The sequence below is a fragment of the Eulemur rufifrons genome, chromosome 3, assembly GCF_041146395.1.
Source record: "Eulemur rufifrons isolate Redbay chromosome 3, OSU_ERuf_1, whole genome shotgun sequence".
Lineage (NCBI taxonomy): Eukaryota > Metazoa > Chordata > Mammalia > Primates > Lemuridae > Eulemur > Eulemur rufifrons.
In genome coordinates, this window is record NC_090985.1 from 92,328,557 (window position 1) to 92,350,444 (window position 21,888).

Below are 21,888 nucleotides of genomic sequence, written 5' to 3' on the forward strand. Positions count from 1 at the left end.
TCTTGACAGAAACGCAGCTTGTACTTACAGACTGCTTAACTATATCCGTCCAGTCTGGAGCAACTGCAAATTCAGGATTTTCTTCCAGCCACCTGGGTAGATCCTTCATAGGAGGTGCCATAGCTCCACCCATCTGGGTAGGGGCATTTGACAAGTGATTAAAAAAACACAAAGTCTTCCCTTCCCCTCCCCTCATTTCCCCCCTCCCTCACCTATACACAGAGAAAATTCTGAAAGAAACAAGACTCTTTTTACTTGTAAAAGATGGCAGGATAAAACTCTTCTTTCTGGGGTAAGAAATCACATAAAGATCAATTCCCTTTCCCAACATTTACCTTCTTCCCATTTCGTTTATTGACAACAGGCACCCTTTCTTCTCCTGTCAAAGTGTTTATATCCAATTTATTAGGGTTTCGACATCTATGTCGTTTCTGTTTCGGTTTCTGAAATGAGGAAAACAGCACATCTGCATTCTTCTGCAAAAGAAAAAATGTGTTTAGTAAAACTGTATTTAGTACTTACTCTTTCCTAAATAAATGCCCAAGAGAACTGTTAGCTCATTTTCAATTATTATGGAAGTTTCAAGAATCATTTTAATTATTAGAAACCATACTTTTCTTTTTTTTTTTTTTTTTTGAGACAGAGTCTCACTCTGTTGCCCGGGCTAGAGTGAGTGCCATGGCGTCAGCCTAGCTCACAGCAACCTCAAACTCCTGAGCTCAAGCGATCCTCCTGTCTCAGCCTCCCGAGTAGCTGGGACTACAGGCATGCACCACCATGCCCGGCTAATTTTTTTTTCTATATATATTTTTAGCTGTCCATATAATTTCTTTCTATTTTTAGTAGAGATGGGGTCTCGCTCTTGCTCAGGCTGGTCTCGAACTCCTGAGCTCAAACGATCCGCCCACCTCGGCCTCCCAGAGTGCTAGGATTACAGGCGTGAGCCACCGCGCCCGGCCCGGAAACCATACTTTTCTTGACAGAACCTCCCTCCTGCTTTGTACCCCTGTCCATTAAAGAACAAAACAAACACATAAGCTGAGAATTTTCCTTTCCTTTCATCTATCAATAACCTCACTTAACGTTTTTCCTCAAATGTTTAAGTCATGGTATTTTTACGGGAAATTTTCTGTAGTACCTTTACTAATTTCTAGTCAGTGGCCCTGAATGAACACAGAGATGACATCCCATTTGATGACATAAGATTCTCTGTGATGAGACCCAACACAGGGATGAAAGGATCCTGAAGGGGATCGTGGGGGGAGGGGGGGAGACATTCTGAGTGGCAAGAACACTAGGCTGGACTTGACACAATGTAAAACTCTACATTTATGTTTTTAAAAAATCAACCATATCAATATAGGAAGTAAAAGATTTGCATTGCCAGCTAGCAAACAGTTTGTATGGCCAACCCTCTGGAGATATGAATTGCCTAATGTTTAATATAAGGCACAGTGTTGCTTAAAAAGCAGCTAATAAAATCCTGGGCTGCATTAACTGGTAGAGTCTATGGAAGTAAGGGCTTCGCAGCACTCTGGGCTGGCTGGGCCTTGTCTGGCGACCAGCGAACGCGCATCGAAGGGTGCTACCCAACACTGAGACCACCTGGAAACCATGCTGTGCAAAGAATAACTGAAGAATCACATCTGTTTGTTGGGAGAAGGGAAAAGTAAGGCAACATGTAACAGACATCTTCAAATAACCGCAAGGCTGCCTTCCGTAGGACACACCTGAAGCGAGTTTTCTCTAACACAGAAGATCCAACAACAAAAAGCCAGGAAATGCTTGAGACCAGGAGACAATCAAGCAAAAGGCAGAGGGACCAGCTGCCAGGGATGTCTACACTGTGCAGGAATGAAGAGGACTGGCCTAGCAAGACTCCTTCCAACCCTGAACTCTGAATACTTACTGGTACATAACTTGGCATATCAACAGTGTAAGTAGGATGCAGCTTCAGCCACTCAACTAAATCTTTATTTTTAGGAGCATCTTCCCCCACCAGCCTAGTCCCATCTTCGAGATTTATAACAGGGATCCGCATGTCTGGGTCCAGCTGTCCAGGAGAAGGAATGTTTCTTGTTGGTGGGGTCTCTATATCTTCTTCAAAAGCTTTGGTCACCTCAGCATCCTCCTGCAGAAAGTTGACAATGGTCTGAATTCTTACATGAAGAGAGAGATTCCAACAATGTCCTATTCCAAGAAAGTGCTATCCTAGCATAATGGATCTTTGATCAAAAAGGGAAAAAAGTTACTCAAAACAATGTCAGTTTGGGGACAGCTATTCAACTAGAAGGGCAAACTTTTATGTCATTCTTTACACTGTGGAATTAGTAATTAGGTAGAGAATTCACAGTCCATCAAGGCTCCATGCTCTGAAATCCCAGCCAAGCCACAAGGAACACAACACAGGTGTTGTCTGAGCTGGAGATGCACAAAAGGTCGCCTCGCGATCTCTCGAGGATCCCTGGACAACATCATTAAAGATAATTTGTACTAAAGGAATGTTCCAAAAGCCCACTTATAAGTAACTTATTGGCACTCTGTGCACAATCTAATTTTGTTGGTAGTGCGACATTTTGTGTTAGGTGTGTGTGGCAGCACCGGAAAGAACCACCCAAACTGAAGGCTGGTCTGTGCCTTCATCCAGGTGCTGGCCCATAAACTCTGCTGTCTCAACTCCCAGACGCCCGTTTCTCCGTCCCCACGGCTGCACCAAGGCTCAGGCCTTCGTCACTTCCCACTGGGTTACTGTAATCTTCCTCAGTGGCCTTCTTGACTCTAGCTCCACCCTCTTCAATTCAACCTTCTTGCTGCCACGCTGGAGTAGTTTTCTAAAACACAGCTCTCCCCAGTTCAAAAAGTTATGTCACTCACTCCTTTATTTAAACTAGTTCAGTAATCGGGTCCCTATTACTTTCAGGATGAAATCCAAGTTCTTGAGCATGGCCATCAAGGCCCCCATGACTTGCAGCCTGCCCCATCTCCACGCTTCCCCCTGCTGAAGCTCAGCTCTGCTCAACAAACTCCCCAGCCAGTGACTTCAGTTCATCAGACACGAGAGGCTTTCTCTTGACTCGGTCCTTCTGCACGTGCTCCCCACCCACCCTTTCCAAATGACCGACTCCTACATGAACTTCAAAACTTTTCTGAATTATGGCCATCTCTAGGGAACTTCCTCATGTGCATCTCCACATATCCTCCCTGCTCCACTCCCTGCCTTCCTTTGGGCTCACAAAGTACCCCAAGCACGCCTCGGGCATGGCACACACGGTACAACTATGACACATTATTATTTATCTGTCACCCCACCCTGAACACTGAGTTCTCAGTGCAAGCACCTGTCAGTCCTTTATTCTTTGAATCTCGGTGCCTGGGACAGGGAATGGGGCCAGTTTCCACGATGCTGATGAATGCATAAAACTGGTCCCCAGTTAGAGTGTTTACGTAATACAAGATTGTAGGGCCTGTCCTGTTCCACGCTGGCAACACTCCTACCGCTTGCACCTCTTCACCACTCAGCTTATTTGCAGATCAATCAACGCTTTCCTTATAATTTACTCACATGCACATCAGCCTTCACGACACCAAATGGGGAATCCCCAAATTTCAAAATTTGATAATTAGAAAAGGCTTTTTTAAAAATACATCCACTAACATCTATTAGGAGTTCTCCCAGGCTTGAGCTTTTAGAAAAAGAAAAATATCAATAAATTCTTAACAGCTTAAAATAGTGAAATGAGTAAAGTCAGACTCAAGTCTAATCTAGGATGTATACTTGCAACAGGAAAATAGCATCAGGGCTGCACTATTAATTCCTAATACCTGATCCACAGACATATGCCACGATCCAAATATTAAACATGACAGTAAATAAAAAGAAATGCCAACCGCAGAAATTCCCCAATTTGTTAAAGTTTATGAAGAAAGGATTTCAGTCAACAAAATCTATCAGAGGTAGGACAGTGTCAAGCAGGCAGGCCAATCACTGGTAGGACAACTCTGAGTGCCACACCCCTGGAAATGGCATCTGAACTTACAGAACACACAGAAGTCAGAGCTTGTCCACTAAAAAGTGTATTTCTTCAGAATTCTAAAAATAGTCATATGATCAACAAATATGACCACCATTATGAATGATGCATTGACAATCAACTTTGAAAACTTACTCTTAACCACCTGGATGCTTCTGTTTTGATCAGACCCCACCAGGGGGCAAATTTCAGTCAATGTTATTTTGTCATTTCCGAACTTTAACTCAACTCAATAAAGGTTAAGTTATTAAGCTTTCTCTGGGTTCAAGAAACAGAAAATGGGCAAATAATAAGAAGAATGGAATAAGGAAAAATGTGTGGAAACAAACAATTGTCTTCCCTCAATCTTGAATTTCAGTATTTCCCAAACTGTGTCCTAGTGCCCACAGGAGGCCCATGGCACGCCCAGTGCCAGTGAGGCGTCCTGCAGGGCTGGCTCCTCACAGCACAGATCGGAGGCTCCAGGGCCAGGGCTCAGGGTATCTCGTGCTAATGAACCCTTTAAAAAGAGAGCATATGTCCTTATGTTCTTTGGGGTAAAATCCTTGACACTGGTGAGTCAGGCACCACATTTTCAGGTGGTGTGATTGAAACAGATTGGGAAAGAGAATCATTTTTATTATATTGCATTCATTTCCTTTGAATTGAAAAGGGAAAAGTCAAAATCCATTAGCCCAATCCATTAGGATGAATTTCATTCAAATCTAAACTAGCAAAGATGTAGCTCACATTTTTAAAACATCTGGTTATGGAGGTAGAATTCGCAGTCACTAGCTTTGCATATGAACACAAATCTTAGGTCTGATACTAAACATTTGTACTAATCTAATAAACACAGGTCCCCAAAACATACCACTAATTTTAAGAGCAGAAACTTCTTCCACCTCAAGAATTCAGAGATAACAATTCTAGGCTCAAAAGAACATGTGTTTGCTTTTGGCTATTCTTCTAGGAGTAACTGATACAGCAGAATTTGGAAAGAATAAATCCTCAAGCTACACTTGGTTCAGGCCGAGTGATCTTTACCAGAGATCAACACAATTTGCCAGCTCAGAACTATGACTCTGTTTATTGTAATGCTCTTTCTTTGGTGGAAGAAGCCAGCTGTCACACCACGTTGCTGAGAGGAACACAGCCCAGTGGGGACAGCAGCGTGGGGCCCCTGGCTGTCAACACGGGCACAGGCGGTGGAAGTGAGCCCCCAACTTACTGCACTCAATGACGTCCGTTTGTGGCTCATGAAAAGCAGATCAAGGCCCTCCACGTTTTTCCTCCGTCCCCGCCTCCTCTTCATGGGCGGCTCTCCATCCACTAGGGAGCCGTTAAGCAGATGCCTCGTGGGTGTGCGCGAGAGGCCTGCTTGGAGCAGTTCCATCTGAGTCTTAAAGGCATCAGACACTGGTGTTGAGACATTAGGCAAGATAAACTTTGAAGTAAGAGATGAAAAATTTGAGGTAGAACTTGTTGCCTCTCTTGAGGCCTTTGATAAGTCTACAACTTTTTCTTGTCCATTTTCGGAGACCACCTGAGACTCTCGAAGCTGGGCAACCATCTCCATGAGATTTCGCCTCTTGGCAGCTCTTTCAGCCTCAATTTCAATTTTTCTCCTCCTCCTCCTCCTCTGGCGAGGGACAGAGAGGTTGAGGGCATCTTCCTATCGAAAAATTCCAACAAAATAGAGTTGCAATGAGCTTAAACTGTACCGGCTATATGAGCTGGCTTTCAGAAATAAGGAACAAGAAGCTTAAGCAATTAAACATTCGTGACTGGCGCATGGAGCTGAAGAAACAGCAGCCATCTTATCTCTAATGGGACCAGTGAAACACAAGCTCCTAAACTGAGTTAAGGTTTAGAGAGCTTCCTGTTAAGCTGCAAAACAAACCACTCTAGCTTACCTTTGACAGCTGAGGAGAAGTAGTGATGTCCTCACTCCCACTAATGCTGGCTTGGCCGACCATGGAGAGCTCAGCAAAGCTCCTCTTCTGCAAGGGACTGTCCACGGCGGTGGGTGTGTAACCAGGGATGAGGCCCTGGAAATCAAACATCTGGCGCCTATTTACTGGCCATTTGCCTTTCAACACTGCTTCACAGATGTTGTCTAATCGGTTTATCATTACTCTATCCTGCGGGGAGAAGAAAAGTCACATGAAATTGTAACAAATACCTGGTTAAAATTACTAGATAAATATATCCATCAAGATGCAAAGGAGCCTAAAATGCCTAAAAGTCGATTGGAGGGCAAAGAGTAAAAGAAAACAAGGTAAAACGCCAAACAAGAAAGTAAATAAATAAAATTCCCCATATTGGCATTGCTCTTGTAGAAGGTTGTAGGTGGCTCCAATATAGAAAACTTACTATTTTTCAATTATCAACAATGAACTACATAAAACAGTAAAACGTGTTAAATAGCTATCGCCTTCAAAATACGCTCATATTTAAAAAGTAACTCTTGTTCAAGCTCCACAGAGAGCTGTTGTGAACATCAGTGGATGACAATGGAAACCCTGGCCCTTCAGATCCACAGGCTGGATTGCAGTGCGTCCCAGGAAGTGGGACATCATTAGCGTCACTATTAATAAAGTTCAGCATTATGAAACGGGCACCAACCTAGGAACACCTAATGAATGTCAATTTGCATTCCCCACCTATTATCACTTCAAATTTCACTGAAGCGTGTACATTAAAAAATTCTAATTACAGCTTTAGACTGAGTTTCCATAGTTTAAAAGTGCCTGCTACTATAACCTTTGACTGATCTGGGAAACTCCCTCCTATACTCAATGACAGAGGTCAGCATAATGGGGAAACTAAAGGGATATACATGGAGGAAAAGACGTCTTTGGTAGTGCATCTTCAGTTAAAACTTTCACCTTGTTTCTTAAACAGGACTAACACTGTGAAAGACCAGCTTGGGGATGAGTCGACTGAAACCCGTGTTTTGTGTTGTTTGTTTTAAACCAGACAGCTCTGTTTTGGTGATTAGGATGATTATTTCCCCACCCTGAAAAACAGACCCAAATTACATAGGGATTTATTATAAAATTATGCTATTTAGCCAAAAAAGTAATTTCCATTCTGCTTTTGGTTATGGATAACTACATTTGGGATGATCTCATAATGTATTGGAGCAAATGGGTAAACAGCCCACCCTCTCCTGAGTTAAGAAGATGGTAGATTTCCAAATATATGAAGTTGTCATAAATCTGAAAGCTTTGCTTCGAGTAAAAATATTTAAAACAACAGTTTTAAGAGTCCAAACATTTTATTTTGCCAAAGGATGAATGCACTCAGATGACTGACAATCTGTAGATTATACCAGACAACCTGATCGACTAAACAAAATAGCTGTAAGAAGCCAAAGACCCACCCATATAAACAGTTCTATTTCTTATTATTTTCCTTTCATGTCATCTTTCCTAACCTATTACAAATGTATTCTACAAATTTTTTTCTTTGGGCTTTCCAGGTCATTCTTTAAAAATACAAGAAAAATCTACAGTCTTCATATACTGTGTCAAAGTTGGCCTTAAAATTATTTGAAGAATCAAGCCAGAAAGATTTCCTCCACCCTACTCCAACAAAACAAAATAAGAAGACAGTAACAAAAATCTGCCAACCTTAGGCCAAAATGAGAAGGCAAACGTTCTCTCCTGGAGGAGCTGAGCTACTGAAGGATCTCCATCCTCCATGTAGAATCCATCTCGGGTTTCATCCCTAGCAGTGCTCATAGAAGCATTGCTTTCTTCATCAAAGTTCTTCCCTCTAGAGATAGCTCCTGCTGAGAAATGAGTTAATGTGCATTACTCACAACCACAATATCTCTGAAACCAAAGTTTAGAAAAGACACAGTTAAAAATATGAATACTAATCAGCTCCATCTTATTGCGTACCTACTACTATGTAGCTAGAATGGTACTGGGCATCTTACAGGTCTGTCATCTAAAGCTTGCGACAACCCTTTAATACACCTGGTGTTATGTCCATTTTATACACGAAGAAGCAGAAGCTTGGAGAGGTCACATCATAAGCCATCTAGCACTGTGTGAGTGAATCCTACAGGAGCCTAAAAAGCCAACAAAGTCTCTGACCTAAGACCTGTATTCTTCCACCCAGGAAAAAGGGCTAACATTCGGGCTAAAGTAGAAAGTTTCAGCTACAGCAGGACAATACAATGCGATGCTTTATTTTTACTTTGTGCCAGTTATAGCAACCTGTGACTTAGAAAGAAAACTAGTTATTTTCAGATTCTATTCCTTTTACTTATAAATTAAAACAAAAATAAAGCACCAATTGTTTTAAAATAATTAATATTTACTCAATGAATCACTCTCTTCCCTCACATTTATTTGTCCCAAATTAAAATCACATGGAATTCTTATTGCACTGCAACTATAAAGCTAACCTTCCTCCTTAAACCAGAAGTTGTTATTGTGCGTGTACAGCTCTTCCTAGAGTTTTCATTGTTTGGGATAGCATGTTTGCATGCTGTACAGGGCAAACACACATCTACGTGTAACCTGAAACCATCCCTGCACAGAAGGAAATGTACACCAATTACTCTTAAGGAAGAAAAAAGCACTTGATAGAGGCCCAATGGCCAGGCCTTACCTTCGGGCTGGGAAGACTCTTCCGACTTATCATCATCCTCCAGCTTTTCTTCCTCATCCTCTTCGGAACCTTTCTCTGAGATAGACTTGGACCCAGGGTCTGCGCTGACCTCCACACCTTTCAGTTCATTTTTTACGGAGCTGGCCTCGGCCTCACCCTCCTGTTTGCTCTCTGTCCCCCCATGGTCCATCTCCTCTTCCTCTTCCTTCCCCTCAGATTTCTCCTTGGCAGTCGAGCTTTCCGACTCCTCTCCTTTGCCTTCGGCCTGTTCCACTGCCTTTTCATCCGGCACGTGAGTGGATGAGAGGACTGGGGGAGCCTGGCCAAATCCGACAGCCAGTGGGTTCAAGGAAGCTATGTTACCTGCCCCTCTGTTCTGAGCAAAGTTCTTATGTGCATCCAGGAAGGACAACTCGGGGTCGTTGAGGATGTGGTAGTCTGTCCGGCTGACCCCGTGTTTAGCAGCACCCACCAGCAAGTCTCGGTCATGCCGTCCGCACTCCCACCACTCGGGCAGGTCCAGGCTCGGCTGGCAGAGCTTCAGCCTCTCCCCCAGCTGGGGGTGGTGAAGCACCTGCTCGCGAATCTTCCGCAGCAGCTCGATGCGGTACAGAGTCCTAGAGGCTCGCTCCTCTGTGATCGGCTCGATCATGGAGGAGAGGTCAGGAGGTTCTGTAACACAAAAGCACTTGTGTTTGCCTGGGAAAAATTAGTACGCTTTAAAGCGTACACTTTCTGATTTTTCACTGTATTGGCCTTTTATTAAAGTACAGTGCTTTGTTACTAAATGTACCTACCGTCATCTGGCTTGGTGGGCATTCGACACACCCGCCTACACATGGCCACAAAACAACTGAAGTATTTCTCCAGACTCTCATCAGACTTTTTATCAAGTCTGGCAAAAGCTCGAAATTGGTTCCAGTCAAACTGCTGTTTCATGGGGTCAAAAATAACCCCAAAAGTGGATACCACACGGTAGAAATCAGCCTCTTCTCTTCTCGTCCACCTGTTAGAAAGATAATAGCTTGCATCATACTCGAGGAAAAAGGCCTAATGTTTATTGGGTTTTTCCTCTTCCCTCCAGACCTTATACACGGTACTGGTTTTGGGGTTGGGGAGACAGCTTGCTGTGATGTAGGGAGGCTTTCCTTGGTGGTCACTATCTGTGATGTGATTCCTGTCTCCTGTGGGCCTAGAAGAGCAGAGAAGAGGGGAATGTACCAGGAGTTGAGTGAAACCCTCAAGAAACTCACTTTTGCCGTTTCTCAGATATAATCGCTTCCCTTTCTGCTTCTAGTGCTCTCACTTCCTCCCGAGGCCGCCGCCTGCGCCGGTCAGTCTTCATTAGGGCCTCTTGCCTCATCTGTTGCCTTTTATAGCTGCGCTGATAGGCAGTAATGAGCCGGCGCAGACGTGTAGTCAGGGTTGAAGTGTTAGGCCAGTAAAGTTGGCCTAACTCAGCATTACTCTCACTGTGCTTGCCTGGGGAAGTAGAAAGACATTTTTGAAATGTGTAGCTGCAATCTTGCCATACACAGGATTTTCCAACAAAACAGGATGACTCATTAACATTCAAACGACGGTGTGGGATAGGGCAGCGCAGTGCCCTCATTTTAAAAACATAAATAGAGGAATAATATTGTTTGGAACTTATAAACTATTCCTTTTTTGACTCCTTAGAGAGGGAAAAAACAAGTTTATTTATCAGTCCTACATAAAGAAACATACTTTATAGCATGAACTACATTATAATGCTCTCCTGTAACGTATATAAAATAATCATCTTGAACATAAAAAATTGCACAATTGTTGCCTAATGATTTTACCTTAGGTAAAAGGTCAATATTCTAAATAAACTGGCAATATTTCAGATATATACTTAGCAAAAGTCCCACTCCTAAGAGCTGTATTTTAAAGAAGATTGAAATTTTTTTTTACTCATTAGTATAAAATATAAATAGATCAATTAACTCAGTCTAAAAAATAGCTCTTCTATCGAAGAAATTCAATGTAATGAAAACACAACCATAAATAAGAATTAAAATTATTCACAGAAGAGCCAGGTCAGTGCAGAGGAAGTAACGTGTTAAGACACCACCGCGGTGATGCGGCAGAGGTCCCCACCACGTGAGTGAGGACTGCCCGGCACATGCCTGCTCTGCTCCACAAGCTTCCCCGGGCCTCACCTGCGGTGTGTATTTCCATGGATTCTTCCTTATCCTCTGGAGGAGAATTTGCAAATTCCTTGAAAGCAAAGCAAGAAACAGAATTATTTTAATTTGGGGTTTCATTTTGCTTTATCTTTTAGAGAAAAGGCCATTACCTATAAAGTTTAACAAGTCTTATATGGGCATATAATATTTTAATGACACTATAAAAGCCAATATACTCAAGTTCTTACATCTATTTCATCTTTGAATGGCGTTCTGGTTGGTTTATATTCTGGGTCTTCATCTTCTCTATCAAATTCCCCCCTACGTAAAACAACAACAACATTTGTTTAAATCATCCTGATAAAGCAAGGGGGGCAGTGGGGAAGAGTAACGATTGGCCTGATGCTTCTTTTAATTCTGGGTTTGGTATTAAAAGTGACTCTATCAGTATTGACAACTTGTAGCCACGGCAGGGGTGGTGGAGGGGGTCGGGGGAAACGACATTTGAAATGACAGTCAAATTTCAGATTATCTAGATAACATAGCTTGTTTAAACAGTCGTTATGACATACAAATAAAATATACTAGTAAACATCATTTCAGTTCAAACCAGACATGATACAGTGCGTAGTGCAGGGTAAGAACTGAATCTGCCAGTAGATGTGATACTGACATAAAGTTTATTCAAATTTTAAAATGTCCTTCTTACCCGTCTCCACCATCTGCTAGCATGTCTGTTCCTCTTTGCTCGGCAGCTATGGCCTTGGCATCGGGCATACCCACGCGTTCCAGGAAGCACAGCGCCGGGTCAGCTCGCATGGAATTGTACTTCTCATAGCCTGTGCCATGCCCACCGGCCCAGAGGACACACATAGAAACAAAGAAAGGCCCCATCACTATCAAAAAATCACAGCACCTCCACAACACAAGGTTGTTTCTCAGTCAAGATGATCATCTATGCTCAATTTAAATGGATCTTGTTTTAGTAGAGCATTCTGTGGAATGCTCCTTCTAGGGAAGTATTCGGGGCGAGTTATACGACAGGGACATTATCGGAATTATCATAAATGCTAACAGAAAAACAGGTTCAGAATAACTGCAAGATGCCTGGGAGGATTTCTGACCCCATTTTTCCCAAGATCTAATTTTGCTTAACATTTAAAAGGCTTGGTAATGTTCCTTTATGACCTCTGGAGGGGGACTTTAGGTCCACCCCCATCCTCCTTGTGAACAGCTTCAGTCCTGCAGGAACTTGCACGACTGGCTGGAAAAACCCCATATACGTAAGGCCAGCGAACCTGTCTTATCAGGTTTAGGATGATGCATGTCAGTAAAATGACACTGTTCCCTCTATGGTTTTCAAACTGCAATTTGCTTTTTGACTGCCCAAGTTGACTAGATGGAAAATGGCAGATCCCAACAGTGCACTGCGGGAAAATGATTTTGAGGCTGAGCTCACAAAACGTGGCTGCAGTACATAGGCAGAACAGCACAATTCAATTAGGATGTGTACTACAACACACCGCTCCTAACTGCTGTAGAGCCGCAAGCCAAACTGTAATCATGAAAGGTTTTATAAGCCATCATTCTCCCCTTTAGTCAGGCTGGGCTGCTGAGAATACCTCTGCGACCTCCAGAGAATTGGGATTATAATCAGGAATCGCTCACTGTATATATCATGCCAGTTCTGCATCCCCAGCCTTTCAAAGTTAACAAGGCTGCATCCCACTCAGGGGAGCCGCAAGTTCTCAGCACTGACATTTGTGAAATATTGCTTGGAACAAAGCCCAGGAGGCACTTGCACAGATTAATAGCAGAGGTTAAGCCCACCGTCCACTTTGACACTGGTTGGCAGAGTTAGCAAGGGAAGCCGTGCTGGAAGCAAAGTTTAGGGAGAGCTATAGTACAACTTGGCTATTATTAAAACAAATATGGTTTGGGTTTTATTTACAGCCAAGAAAGAAATGTTTTCTTCTCAAATGCTCAACAAACATTCAAAAACAGCATCTGATATTTACAGTTCATATTAGATTTTTAGTACAGAAAAATGGTAGACGCCAAGAGTCCTTTGGAACTGTCCTCATTAATATTATGACTTTGGAAAAGAGTACGCAAAGAGTTCTAAATAAAGACCAAGCCATACAGTCAAGATGTATTCAAACAGAAATGTCACTTACCATGTTTGAACACTCCAATTAAGAGGGATTTATCTGCTTCCTTATCCCACCAATCTGTAGGAACTTCAGCATGGAAGGGTTCAGGGATCCATACATCAGCTTCACTAGAAAGACGACATTTACAAGAAATATTGGTATTAAAAAAGAATTCCAAGTAATGAATACGATACACGCGCTCACATGCCCTCTCCCCCACAGTGAATACCTGAGCATGGTGGGGGGAATCAACAAGGGTTAAAAGAAAGGGTGTACATCAGTCGCCCTCTGCCACGAACAGAAATGAACTTTATCACATGGGATCCCGTTTTAAAGGGCACCTCAGAACACCAGTAATTTAGTTCACATCTTTTTATAGTACAAACATAAATACAAACAGCCTTTTCCTGATTCTCATTACGTCCCCAAGCTCAAAGGACAAACACTGCATTCAAGATACGAAAAAGGAGATGAGCTACTAATGGTTTATGAGGGTTTTGAAACACAATCCAAGATGTTTTCCGACTCCTCAGATTATCTCACCGAGGTAAAGAACAAATGTGCGCTCGCACTAACCTTGAGTCAGCACCCTCTAAGATCTTATCTGCCTGGTCTCCTATCACTTCTTGTCTTAGGTAGTACAGCATGCGGACACGCAGCAGGACCCTGGAGAGGAAGACAGAGGGGGGAAAAAGTTCTTAACTTCAGGACTGTTTGCCAACAGTGGCTTTTGGCAGCTGCTGCTGTTCATCCATCATCCTGCCAAGGCTGATTAGCCATGCTGTATGGTAGGCTTGAAGCGTGACAGATGGTGGCACATAATCACCTCTGTGTGGTGCTTTCTGCTGGCTTCCAACAGGCCTGCCTGGCAACCGCTCACACTGCACAGAGAGGGCCCAAGCTCAGCCCAGCCCAGGCGCACTTCATTTAGTTCTACCTAGTGCAGCTTGTGAAGTTTAGACACGTACCCTACCATTGCCTCTGAAGTATTGGAGCAAGTTTGTAAACAACTGAGCAGATGGCTTTCAGTAACTGTTCTGCTTCATTATCTCATAAAATTTCCTCAGCTGCTGCCTTAATACCATTTTTGGAAGCACATCAGAAGTTGTAGGAATAAACGAGATATAAAATCTGGTTTTACTACCTTACAATAAACCCTCAATATGGAATGTCAGGTTTTTCAGATTATACAACTTTGCTTCCGAGAAAGGAAGATGGCGACGGGGTGGGGTGGAGGTGGGTCCTCGCTCTTCTCCCTTAAGAAACATTAGATATTTTATTCCTCCTAGTTTATATTACTTAGGAACCTAAGTTGTAGCTTAAAAAATAATGATGAAACATTAAGAAATTAAAATGTGTCCAATTCACTGACGTTCTTGTCATTTTTAAGAAATCCATTTTTAAAAACCCTTGGAATTCTAGGAACCAGATTTTTAATCCAGCTTGTATTTCCTCAGTGGCTGAAACACAATTCTTTCAATAAAGTCCACCTGGTAAGTCCCAAAGGCCTATGTCTACTCTGAACGTAGCATCCCCTGCTGGGCAGCCTCTGGTGTGCATTCGGGACTGATACGTGAAGACTACCTTCTTGGCCATGAGCACACCGTAATAATCCCACCAGGTACCTGCGTAACACTTTACAGCCAGTGTATCACACTTACTTATACTAGCTCGTCTGATCCTCACAATAACCCTACGATGACGGGGGGCAGGATAAAACTTCCATTTTACGAGAGTGAACACTGATGGTAACAGAAGATAAGTGACTTATCCAAGGCCACAGAGTCACCCTGCACATGGGACAATCAGAAGTAGGTTTTCTGACCCCACATCACACTGTCTCTCGGGGCATGGCAACTGTCTTCCAAAACTTTAAAATGACAACTAGGGGCAGCTTCACCAAAACAGACTACTTCCAATCATACCTCAACGGATGCTCCCTGACATGCCTTCCTGCCCACAAGTCTACTCATGGCCACCACGGGCTCTGGATGGGCTAAGTGTGAGCTTGTAAATGTCTAATAGACTCCAAGGTAGGCCATCATTTTGGATAATTCATTTCTTTTTTTTTTTTTTTTAATTTCTTTCTCTTGTTAACTCATGAGAAACTCTGTGCCACACCGAAATGCAAAGAAGAGGAGACAGTCTGGGTCTCCATGGCAGGCAGAAGAATTTGAAGGCCACTACCTACTTACAGAGGCTGCTCAGAAAGGGCAGGTCCAAAGAAAATACTCTCTGCCTTTGGATGGATTCTTTATTATTCACAGCAAAACTCGATAGAGTGGCAGGAAGCCTAATGGCTTCTCTCCATTTTGGTAAAAGTCAAAGATTTCTGCTTCAGGAGGAACTTCATTATGTGGAGGTTTTATGAACTATCTGTGAATGTCACCTTTCTTCTAGAGGAAAAAATTCAAGCCAATGCAACTGACAAGCCAAGTCCCCCCTGTGGAATCCACTATGCTGGCCAACCACTGGGAGGATAAAAAGGTGAGCAGGACATGGCCTCTGATCCCAGAGAGTTCACACTCCATAAGCTAGACAGACACAACTGCTGGCCACACATGGCATGGGACTGTCCTGTCCCCTTTGTCTGTCTTTGTCCCTCATGACCTTGAAACTTGGGACAGAAGGGGCCAGTTACTTTCTGGGACATCCTTCAATGTGGGTCTCATCTTCCATCTTAACAGGCATCAACATTTCCTCACTTGAGACCCCAGTGAGTCTCAGGACGTGATCTACTTGGAAAGGACAATTGGAGCACTTGATTTGTCTCAGAGATGAGCTGGAAGGCACCAACAGTCTTCTTCTGAGACTGGGCGGAAAGATATGGAGAATACCAGTTACTTCTCACATACTAATTAGGAAGGGTACCCTGCGGAAAGTCTGTTATTGACAGTAGAATGGGGAATTAAAGACCATCACCATCACACCAGCATCCAGGACAGGAGCCATTCCTCCCACACTAAACCACTTCACTCTGTTTGAATCCAGAACCCAGAAGGCCATTGACCCAAAGTTGCCATAAACCACAAGGACACAGGAGTTTTCAAACAGGTGTAAGTGGGGTAGGATTTTAGGGAGAACTATTATGCCACAGCAGTAACAGCCAGTTTCTGAGACACCAAAATGGCTTGAGGTAATAGATTTGAAGACCCCCCTGGAGCCTCCTGACAACCCCGAGGAGGAGGTGGACTTCCGAGATGAGGTGGGCAGGAGAACGTGATGATCGAGGGTTCAAACCTGGTTCTGCCCCTTAACTGGCTGAGGGACCTGAAGTAAGTTACTCAGCTTGAGGCTCAGTTTCCTTGTCACTTAAATGGGGATAAAATAGCCCTACTCATTGTAGCCAACTCAGACTACGTGGATACAATCTATATAAAGCGTTTGGCATGCTGCCAGCATTATGTGCTCAGACTTTTGTTGCTGCTGCTTTTTAAAAGAGAAATACATATTTATTCATATCCTGCTTCATCCAATTGAGATCTTGCTGCCGAGCTCTAACTGACTCACAAGAAAAGTGAGTCCTAAAGAGGTTGAGTAATTTGCTGCAGGTCACACAAAGCTAGGAAGTGGCAGAGCATTCAGAGTGTTCAGCAGCATTGTTGCCTACACTACTAATACTCTAACACGCATACTGAGAATAAGGAAACAATCAACATACACAGAAGCTAGCTCACTATGTAGACAGTTAATAGAGCTCCAAGCAATGAAATAAGTTTAGATTTAACATTCTTCAATGATCTATAATCAGTTAGTAGAAATAAAGGTAAGGAATATGATTCTAAGCTTATAAGTAGGAAAAATGGGCCCATCAACTGAAACATTATCAGGCAAAAAATAATACATAAATTCCACAGTTCTTCCAACTGAAAGCAGTCAGCTGAAGTACGGATCACATATTGCCAACCATATTCTCTAACACATATTAGTTAAAAATCGGTCATCTACAATGCTCATAGCAATATTATTCACAATGGCCAAAGGTGGAAATAATGCAAGTGTCCATCAACAGACAAATGGACAAACAAAATACGACATACACACACAATAGAATACTATTCAGCCATTAAAAGGAACGGAACTCTGATACATGCTACACCATGAACGAACCTTAAAAACATTATGCTATGTGAAATGAGCCAGATACAGAGGGATAAATAATGTATGATTCCACTTATGAGATACCTTGAACACACAAACTCACAGAAAGTAGAATAGTGTCATCACAGGCTAGGTGGGCAGGGATGGAACTGGCAAATTATTAAGGGGTACAAAGTTTATACTGGGGATATGGAAAAATTGTGGGTATAGATAGTGATGAGATAATAGCATTGTGAATCTAATTAATGTCAATGAATTGTTCACTTACAAATGATGAAAATGGTGAACATCAAGTTATGTATCTTCTACCACATTAAAAAATAATCAGCCACCTAAAGGCATGCTCTCCTGTGACCTGGCATCATGTTTCAAGAAAAATGGGAAGGCTGTACAAAGACAGTAACTACACGGTTTAACAGTCTTAATAATACAGTCGTCCCTCTGTACCTGCAGGAAATTGGTTCCAGGAACCCCCCCACCCCTTGGACACCAAAATTTGTCGATGCTCAAATTCCTTAGTTGGCCTTCTGTATCTAGAGGTTCTGCATCCACAGATACAGAGAGCCGACTGTACGGATTTTTTAAGGAACAAAAAGGGAACCAAGGTCTCCACATCCATCCCCTAAAAACGTACTTGTTACAGTGATGCTTCAGGTGCTTCTTGTAGCTGTCCTCCTGGAACAGAGTGTCTGGGTTGCAGCCGGCCAGCCAGTCGGCATCCTGCACCACTGGCTGTGTGCTCTGGGCTTTCACCTTCTTTCCCTTCCTTCCCCTCGGCACCGGGGCTGACAAACCTAGAATCACCATCATCACAATAATAGAAGCCTTTTATACTCCAAATTATAGTGTCAGAGTCAGATATTCTAATGCACGAGGCAGGGAAATACACGATCTGTGTGACATCTATTTATGAGCAGTGTGTCACAAAGGTTTCTGGTGGCTCTCTGTGACCCCATAGAGCAAAGAGCATGAAGCAGACCTACCGGAATGATTGACCAAGGCTCGGGTCTGGCCATCCGCCGTGGGAGTGATCAGATCCCAGATGAAGCTTTTGATATTTTCATCCCCTTTGTAATGATTAAGACAGTAGACTAGGATGGTTCTGCAGATGGTTTCGACATCTTGCTCGGTGAGCTGACGTTTGTAGCGTCCATGGGAAAGAATGTCTGTCCACCGCCCCCAACTACAAAAACACAAATATTCAGCATGCGGACAGTGCCTTTGAGTTTAGATTTGGGGCTTTACTTTAATAGTCAGGTACCAGTGTTGGGAAATCCTGGGTCAAAACTTGCAATATCTTACATCAGGTGATAGGAAAGCAATCCAGGGTACAAGAGTTAAAAACAGTCACTTACAGAGTAGGCTGTAAGTTCACTGCTCCTAAGTGCAAGAGTTGAACTGACACTGAAATAACACCCACATGGTGAACACCGGCGTTCCCAGGCAGATGCAGCAATTTTCAGGACATGAATGCAATCTGAGGGCCCAGCAATTGTATACTTTGTTTCACTCTGCCATGGCTAGTATGTGCCGATGAAACACACCAACCATCTGAGAAGGTGACTCAAGGTAGGTGTGACTGTCCCAAAATCAAGGACGTAATGCTGAGGAGTATGGTTGCATCAATCCACCTCTAAGGCATGCCACGATAACCGGTAAAAAACTCTGAAGAGCTTTGAGGTTCCTTTTGAAATAGGAAGTGATAACCTCAAGTACAAAAACACTCAGAGGAAAGATGTTCAGCCAACTCTCAGGTCCTCATGTGAAATGGGTGGGAGAGAAGGCTATGGACAGAAGCAAACAGACAACAGGCTGTCGAACCTGACCGCTTGTTTCGTGTTATAATACAAAGGTAAACAGTGTTGCACAGTTTCATCTGTGAGTTGCAGGGTGAGACCATACAACAAATAGGCATGGGAGCAGGAGGCAGCAGGTGCTGTCTGAGCCATGTCTTCTCCCAGCTGACAGCAGACTGAGGCACCAGGGCAGTGCTCATGGTACCGACAGCCTCTCCACTGGCGACTGAGAGCTGTGCCATGAGGAGGATGAGCCGTGGCTGCACATGTCCTCTCAGGCCCTGCCTCTCGCCCTGGCCTGGTCTCTTGCCACTCCCTGGTCCTCTCTGGCTCCTGTGAACTTCCTTCCGTTCCTCCAAGCACAAGGCTGACCCTCAACTCTAGGCCTCTGGACACACTGGTCTCTGCAGGGAACTCTCTTCTCCTCCCTACCTACCCCCAACACTCCCTCTTACCCTGGCTGATTCATAATGTCCATCAAGTCACAGACTGTACATATCACCCTCTGTGGCATTCCCTCTTTTACTTCCTAGCCCCAGAAGTAGGGAGATAACACCTGAGCTCTGTCTTAAAGATGAGGTGACATCCTTCTATGCTCTACGGCAGAGTTCTTCCCTGTCCCAGCATCATCACAGTTTACACCATTTCTGCTTGTTCGCACGCCTACCTTAAGCTGTGCCTGTCTTGCTCACAGCTGTACCCCTAATGTCTGAGAGCATCCTAGCACCCAGCACAAAGAAGGTGTTCAACACATAGTAAGCACCCGTGGAAGGAGGGAAGGGCTTGACCGAAATACAAAATGCCCTAAGCATATACTGCTTAGCTTCGGGAGTTATTAATATGTTCCATTCCTAAAGTTACCAACAAAACTCTCAACTCTAATTCATTAGCTTGAAACACGGTGGCAGATACAAGTAGCAAAGGACTTAGGTGAGGAGAATCTCTGCCCCTGTAAGAACAGACAGGAGAGGATGTCTAGTTTTCACAGATAATTAGTAGCACCAACCGAGCTGCTGAGATATAGGATGGATTTCTGCTGAAGTTACTTATTCCACAAACATTTATTCAGTGCTCATTGTGGGTCTGCTCGCACTGCACTATGCACTAAGGATACAAAGAAAGAGCCCTGTCCTCCAGGAGCTGCTAACTGAGAAACTAGCAGGCCACTCAAAAGCATACACAATGTGCTGAGTGTGGTGGGAAGTGTAAGCTGACGCTTGTGTCAGACGCCCACAGAAAGCAGAAGTGAGGCAGGCCAAGTCTGTGTGCTGGGACCTACGTGGGGAGGTCGCTCTAGGTACTGGGAAGGGCTTGTGCAAAGACAGAGATGAGACGGAGCACGGCACATTGGAGAAGGTGAAGCTGTCTGTCCTAACAGACGCTTGGACTGCCCACGGGAAAGAACCAACCTACTCTGAAACTAACAGCGATCCATTGGAAAAAATCATCGGACACCATCAGATCTGTAGAAAGATTGCTTTGGTGGCAGTTTTTTTTTTTTTTTTTCAATTTTAATGGGAGTTGCCTGTCTCCCATTAAATCTGCTAGAAAACTCTTACTGATTCAGATATTTACTGAGCACTCTGCTATTCAAAGTACTGTGTGGGGTGCCACAGCGACTCAGAGATGAACTAGGCATGGACCCTGACTTTCAGAAACTTGTAGTCCAGCAGGAGGAACACAACACATTCACAAAGTTCAAATGACCATTCATGTTTCAGATGAGTTGGAAGGAAGTTTAACAAGTGAGATTACTGCTGTTGAACATTTTTTTTAACAGAAAATTATTAAGAGAGTACTTATAGACAAAAATTTTATGCAAAGGTAAAGTGGGAAAAAATTTTGTAATATTGAGACTTTGTCCTGAGTTATTAATGATCAACATGTAAATTTGGATCTAACATAATTCCTTAAGGTACAAACAAGCACCTTAACTTTGGGTGACCTCTCCAAATCCGTAAGAATCTGACCAACTGGGAACACTTTAGCCAAATGACTCCAACGCCCACAGAATTACTGCCAAGGCATTCATTTGACTGTGCAAAGGGGAGTCACACAAATATAATTTTTCTATACCAGCCAGGAATTCTAACTACTGTTAAAATTCCATTTTTCATAGTGAGTCCGACTTACCCATAGACAAGCAGATTCTTCTCAACCCTGAAACACTCGCTCCTTGCATAGCCCTGTGACTTATCCTGGAGGCGCCGTGGCTTTGCACAAGGCTTTTCTTCGGAATCGCTTTCCAAGTCTGAGAACTCCATCAGCTCATCTTCCTTCACTGCGCTATAGAGCCTGGTCTGCTTTCTCACTCTTGGAGTGTCAATAACCAGGTTGTTCTAACAAAAGAGCAGATACATTTGCAACTACTGAAAGAGTGACCCTTGGGTTAGACCTGAAGGGTGTCTGAATGGGACTTCTCACTTACCCTCCCATTTAAGGCATCAATATCCAATTCAGCCTTTTTAGCCCACTTTTGCCAGAAATTTGGATCATCCAAGGAAATATCTGTCCTATTTCCAGATGCAACAAAACTGGCCTAAAGGAGAAAAAAATATGCATTACTTTGAGATGCTTTTCTCGGGCAGCATGCAAACCCACCTTTTTCTTCATTCATTCATTCAAATACATGTGTGTCCCTCCACTTGTGCCACATCTATTGTACCTGAGACCAGAATGAAAGCCTGTCCCTCAGGCAGCTCACTGTCCAGGGCGGAGACAGACCAGGAAACAAAGGATTACACCGCAGCATGATAAATGACAGGTAACAAAGGTACGTAGTACAGGTGCAAGTGATACCTGGAGGAGGGGCCCCTAACCCACTCCGGGCAGGCAACTGCTGGGAACTGAGAAGAAAGGCTCTCCCAGAAGATAATGTCTGGACCGTACTTTACAACACTCATAAACCAGGAAAGCATGTGGAAATGTTCACGGCAAAAAATGTACAAAGGCACAGAGGAGAGGAAAGGGCTAAGACTATGCAGGGAAGAACAGCCACAGGTCAAGCTGGTGAGGGAAGGAGAAGCCAGGTTCAAGGCCTTGTATG

At 43.5% G+C, this 21,888-nt stretch overlaps 1 protein-coding gene across 1 annotated transcript in view; it reads right to left on the bottom strand.

Annotated features, from left to right (window-relative positions):
• Nucleotides 1–21,888, bottom strand: part of CHD7 (chromodomain helicase DNA binding protein 7) — a 184,863-nt gene that overhangs the window by 2,751 nt on the left and 160,224 nt on the right. Inside the window, exons 20-37 of the mRNA XM_069465576.1 lie at nt 21,271–21,381; nt 20,976–21,181; nt 18,030–18,229; nt 17,681–17,840; nt 13,522–13,611; nt 12,970–13,073; nt 11,502–11,631; nt 11,041–11,113; nt 10,826–10,883; nt 9,893–10,121; nt 9,437–9,645; nt 8,640–9,311; nt 7,649–7,809; nt 5,927–6,154; nt 5,242–5,685; nt 1,910–2,131; nt 336–476; nt 29–133 (exon numbers count right to left, since the gene is read on the bottom strand). Coding sequence (XP_069321677.1) covers nt 29–133; nt 336–476; nt 1,910–2,131; nt 5,242–5,685; nt 5,927–6,154; nt 7,649–7,809; nt 8,640–9,311; nt 9,437–9,645; nt 9,893–10,121; nt 10,826–10,883; nt 11,041–11,113; nt 11,502–11,631; nt 12,970–13,073; nt 13,522–13,611; nt 17,681–17,840; nt 18,030–18,229; nt 20,976–21,181; nt 21,271–21,381 — 3,543 coding nt within the window. The remainder of the gene's footprint in view (nt 1–28; nt 134–335; nt 477–1,909; nt 2,132–5,241; nt 5,686–5,926; nt 6,155–7,648; nt 7,810–8,639; nt 9,312–9,436; nt 9,646–9,892; nt 10,122–10,825; nt 10,884–11,040; nt 11,114–11,501; nt 11,632–12,969; nt 13,074–13,521; nt 13,612–17,680; nt 17,841–18,029; nt 18,230–20,975; nt 21,182–21,270; nt 21,382–21,888) is intronic.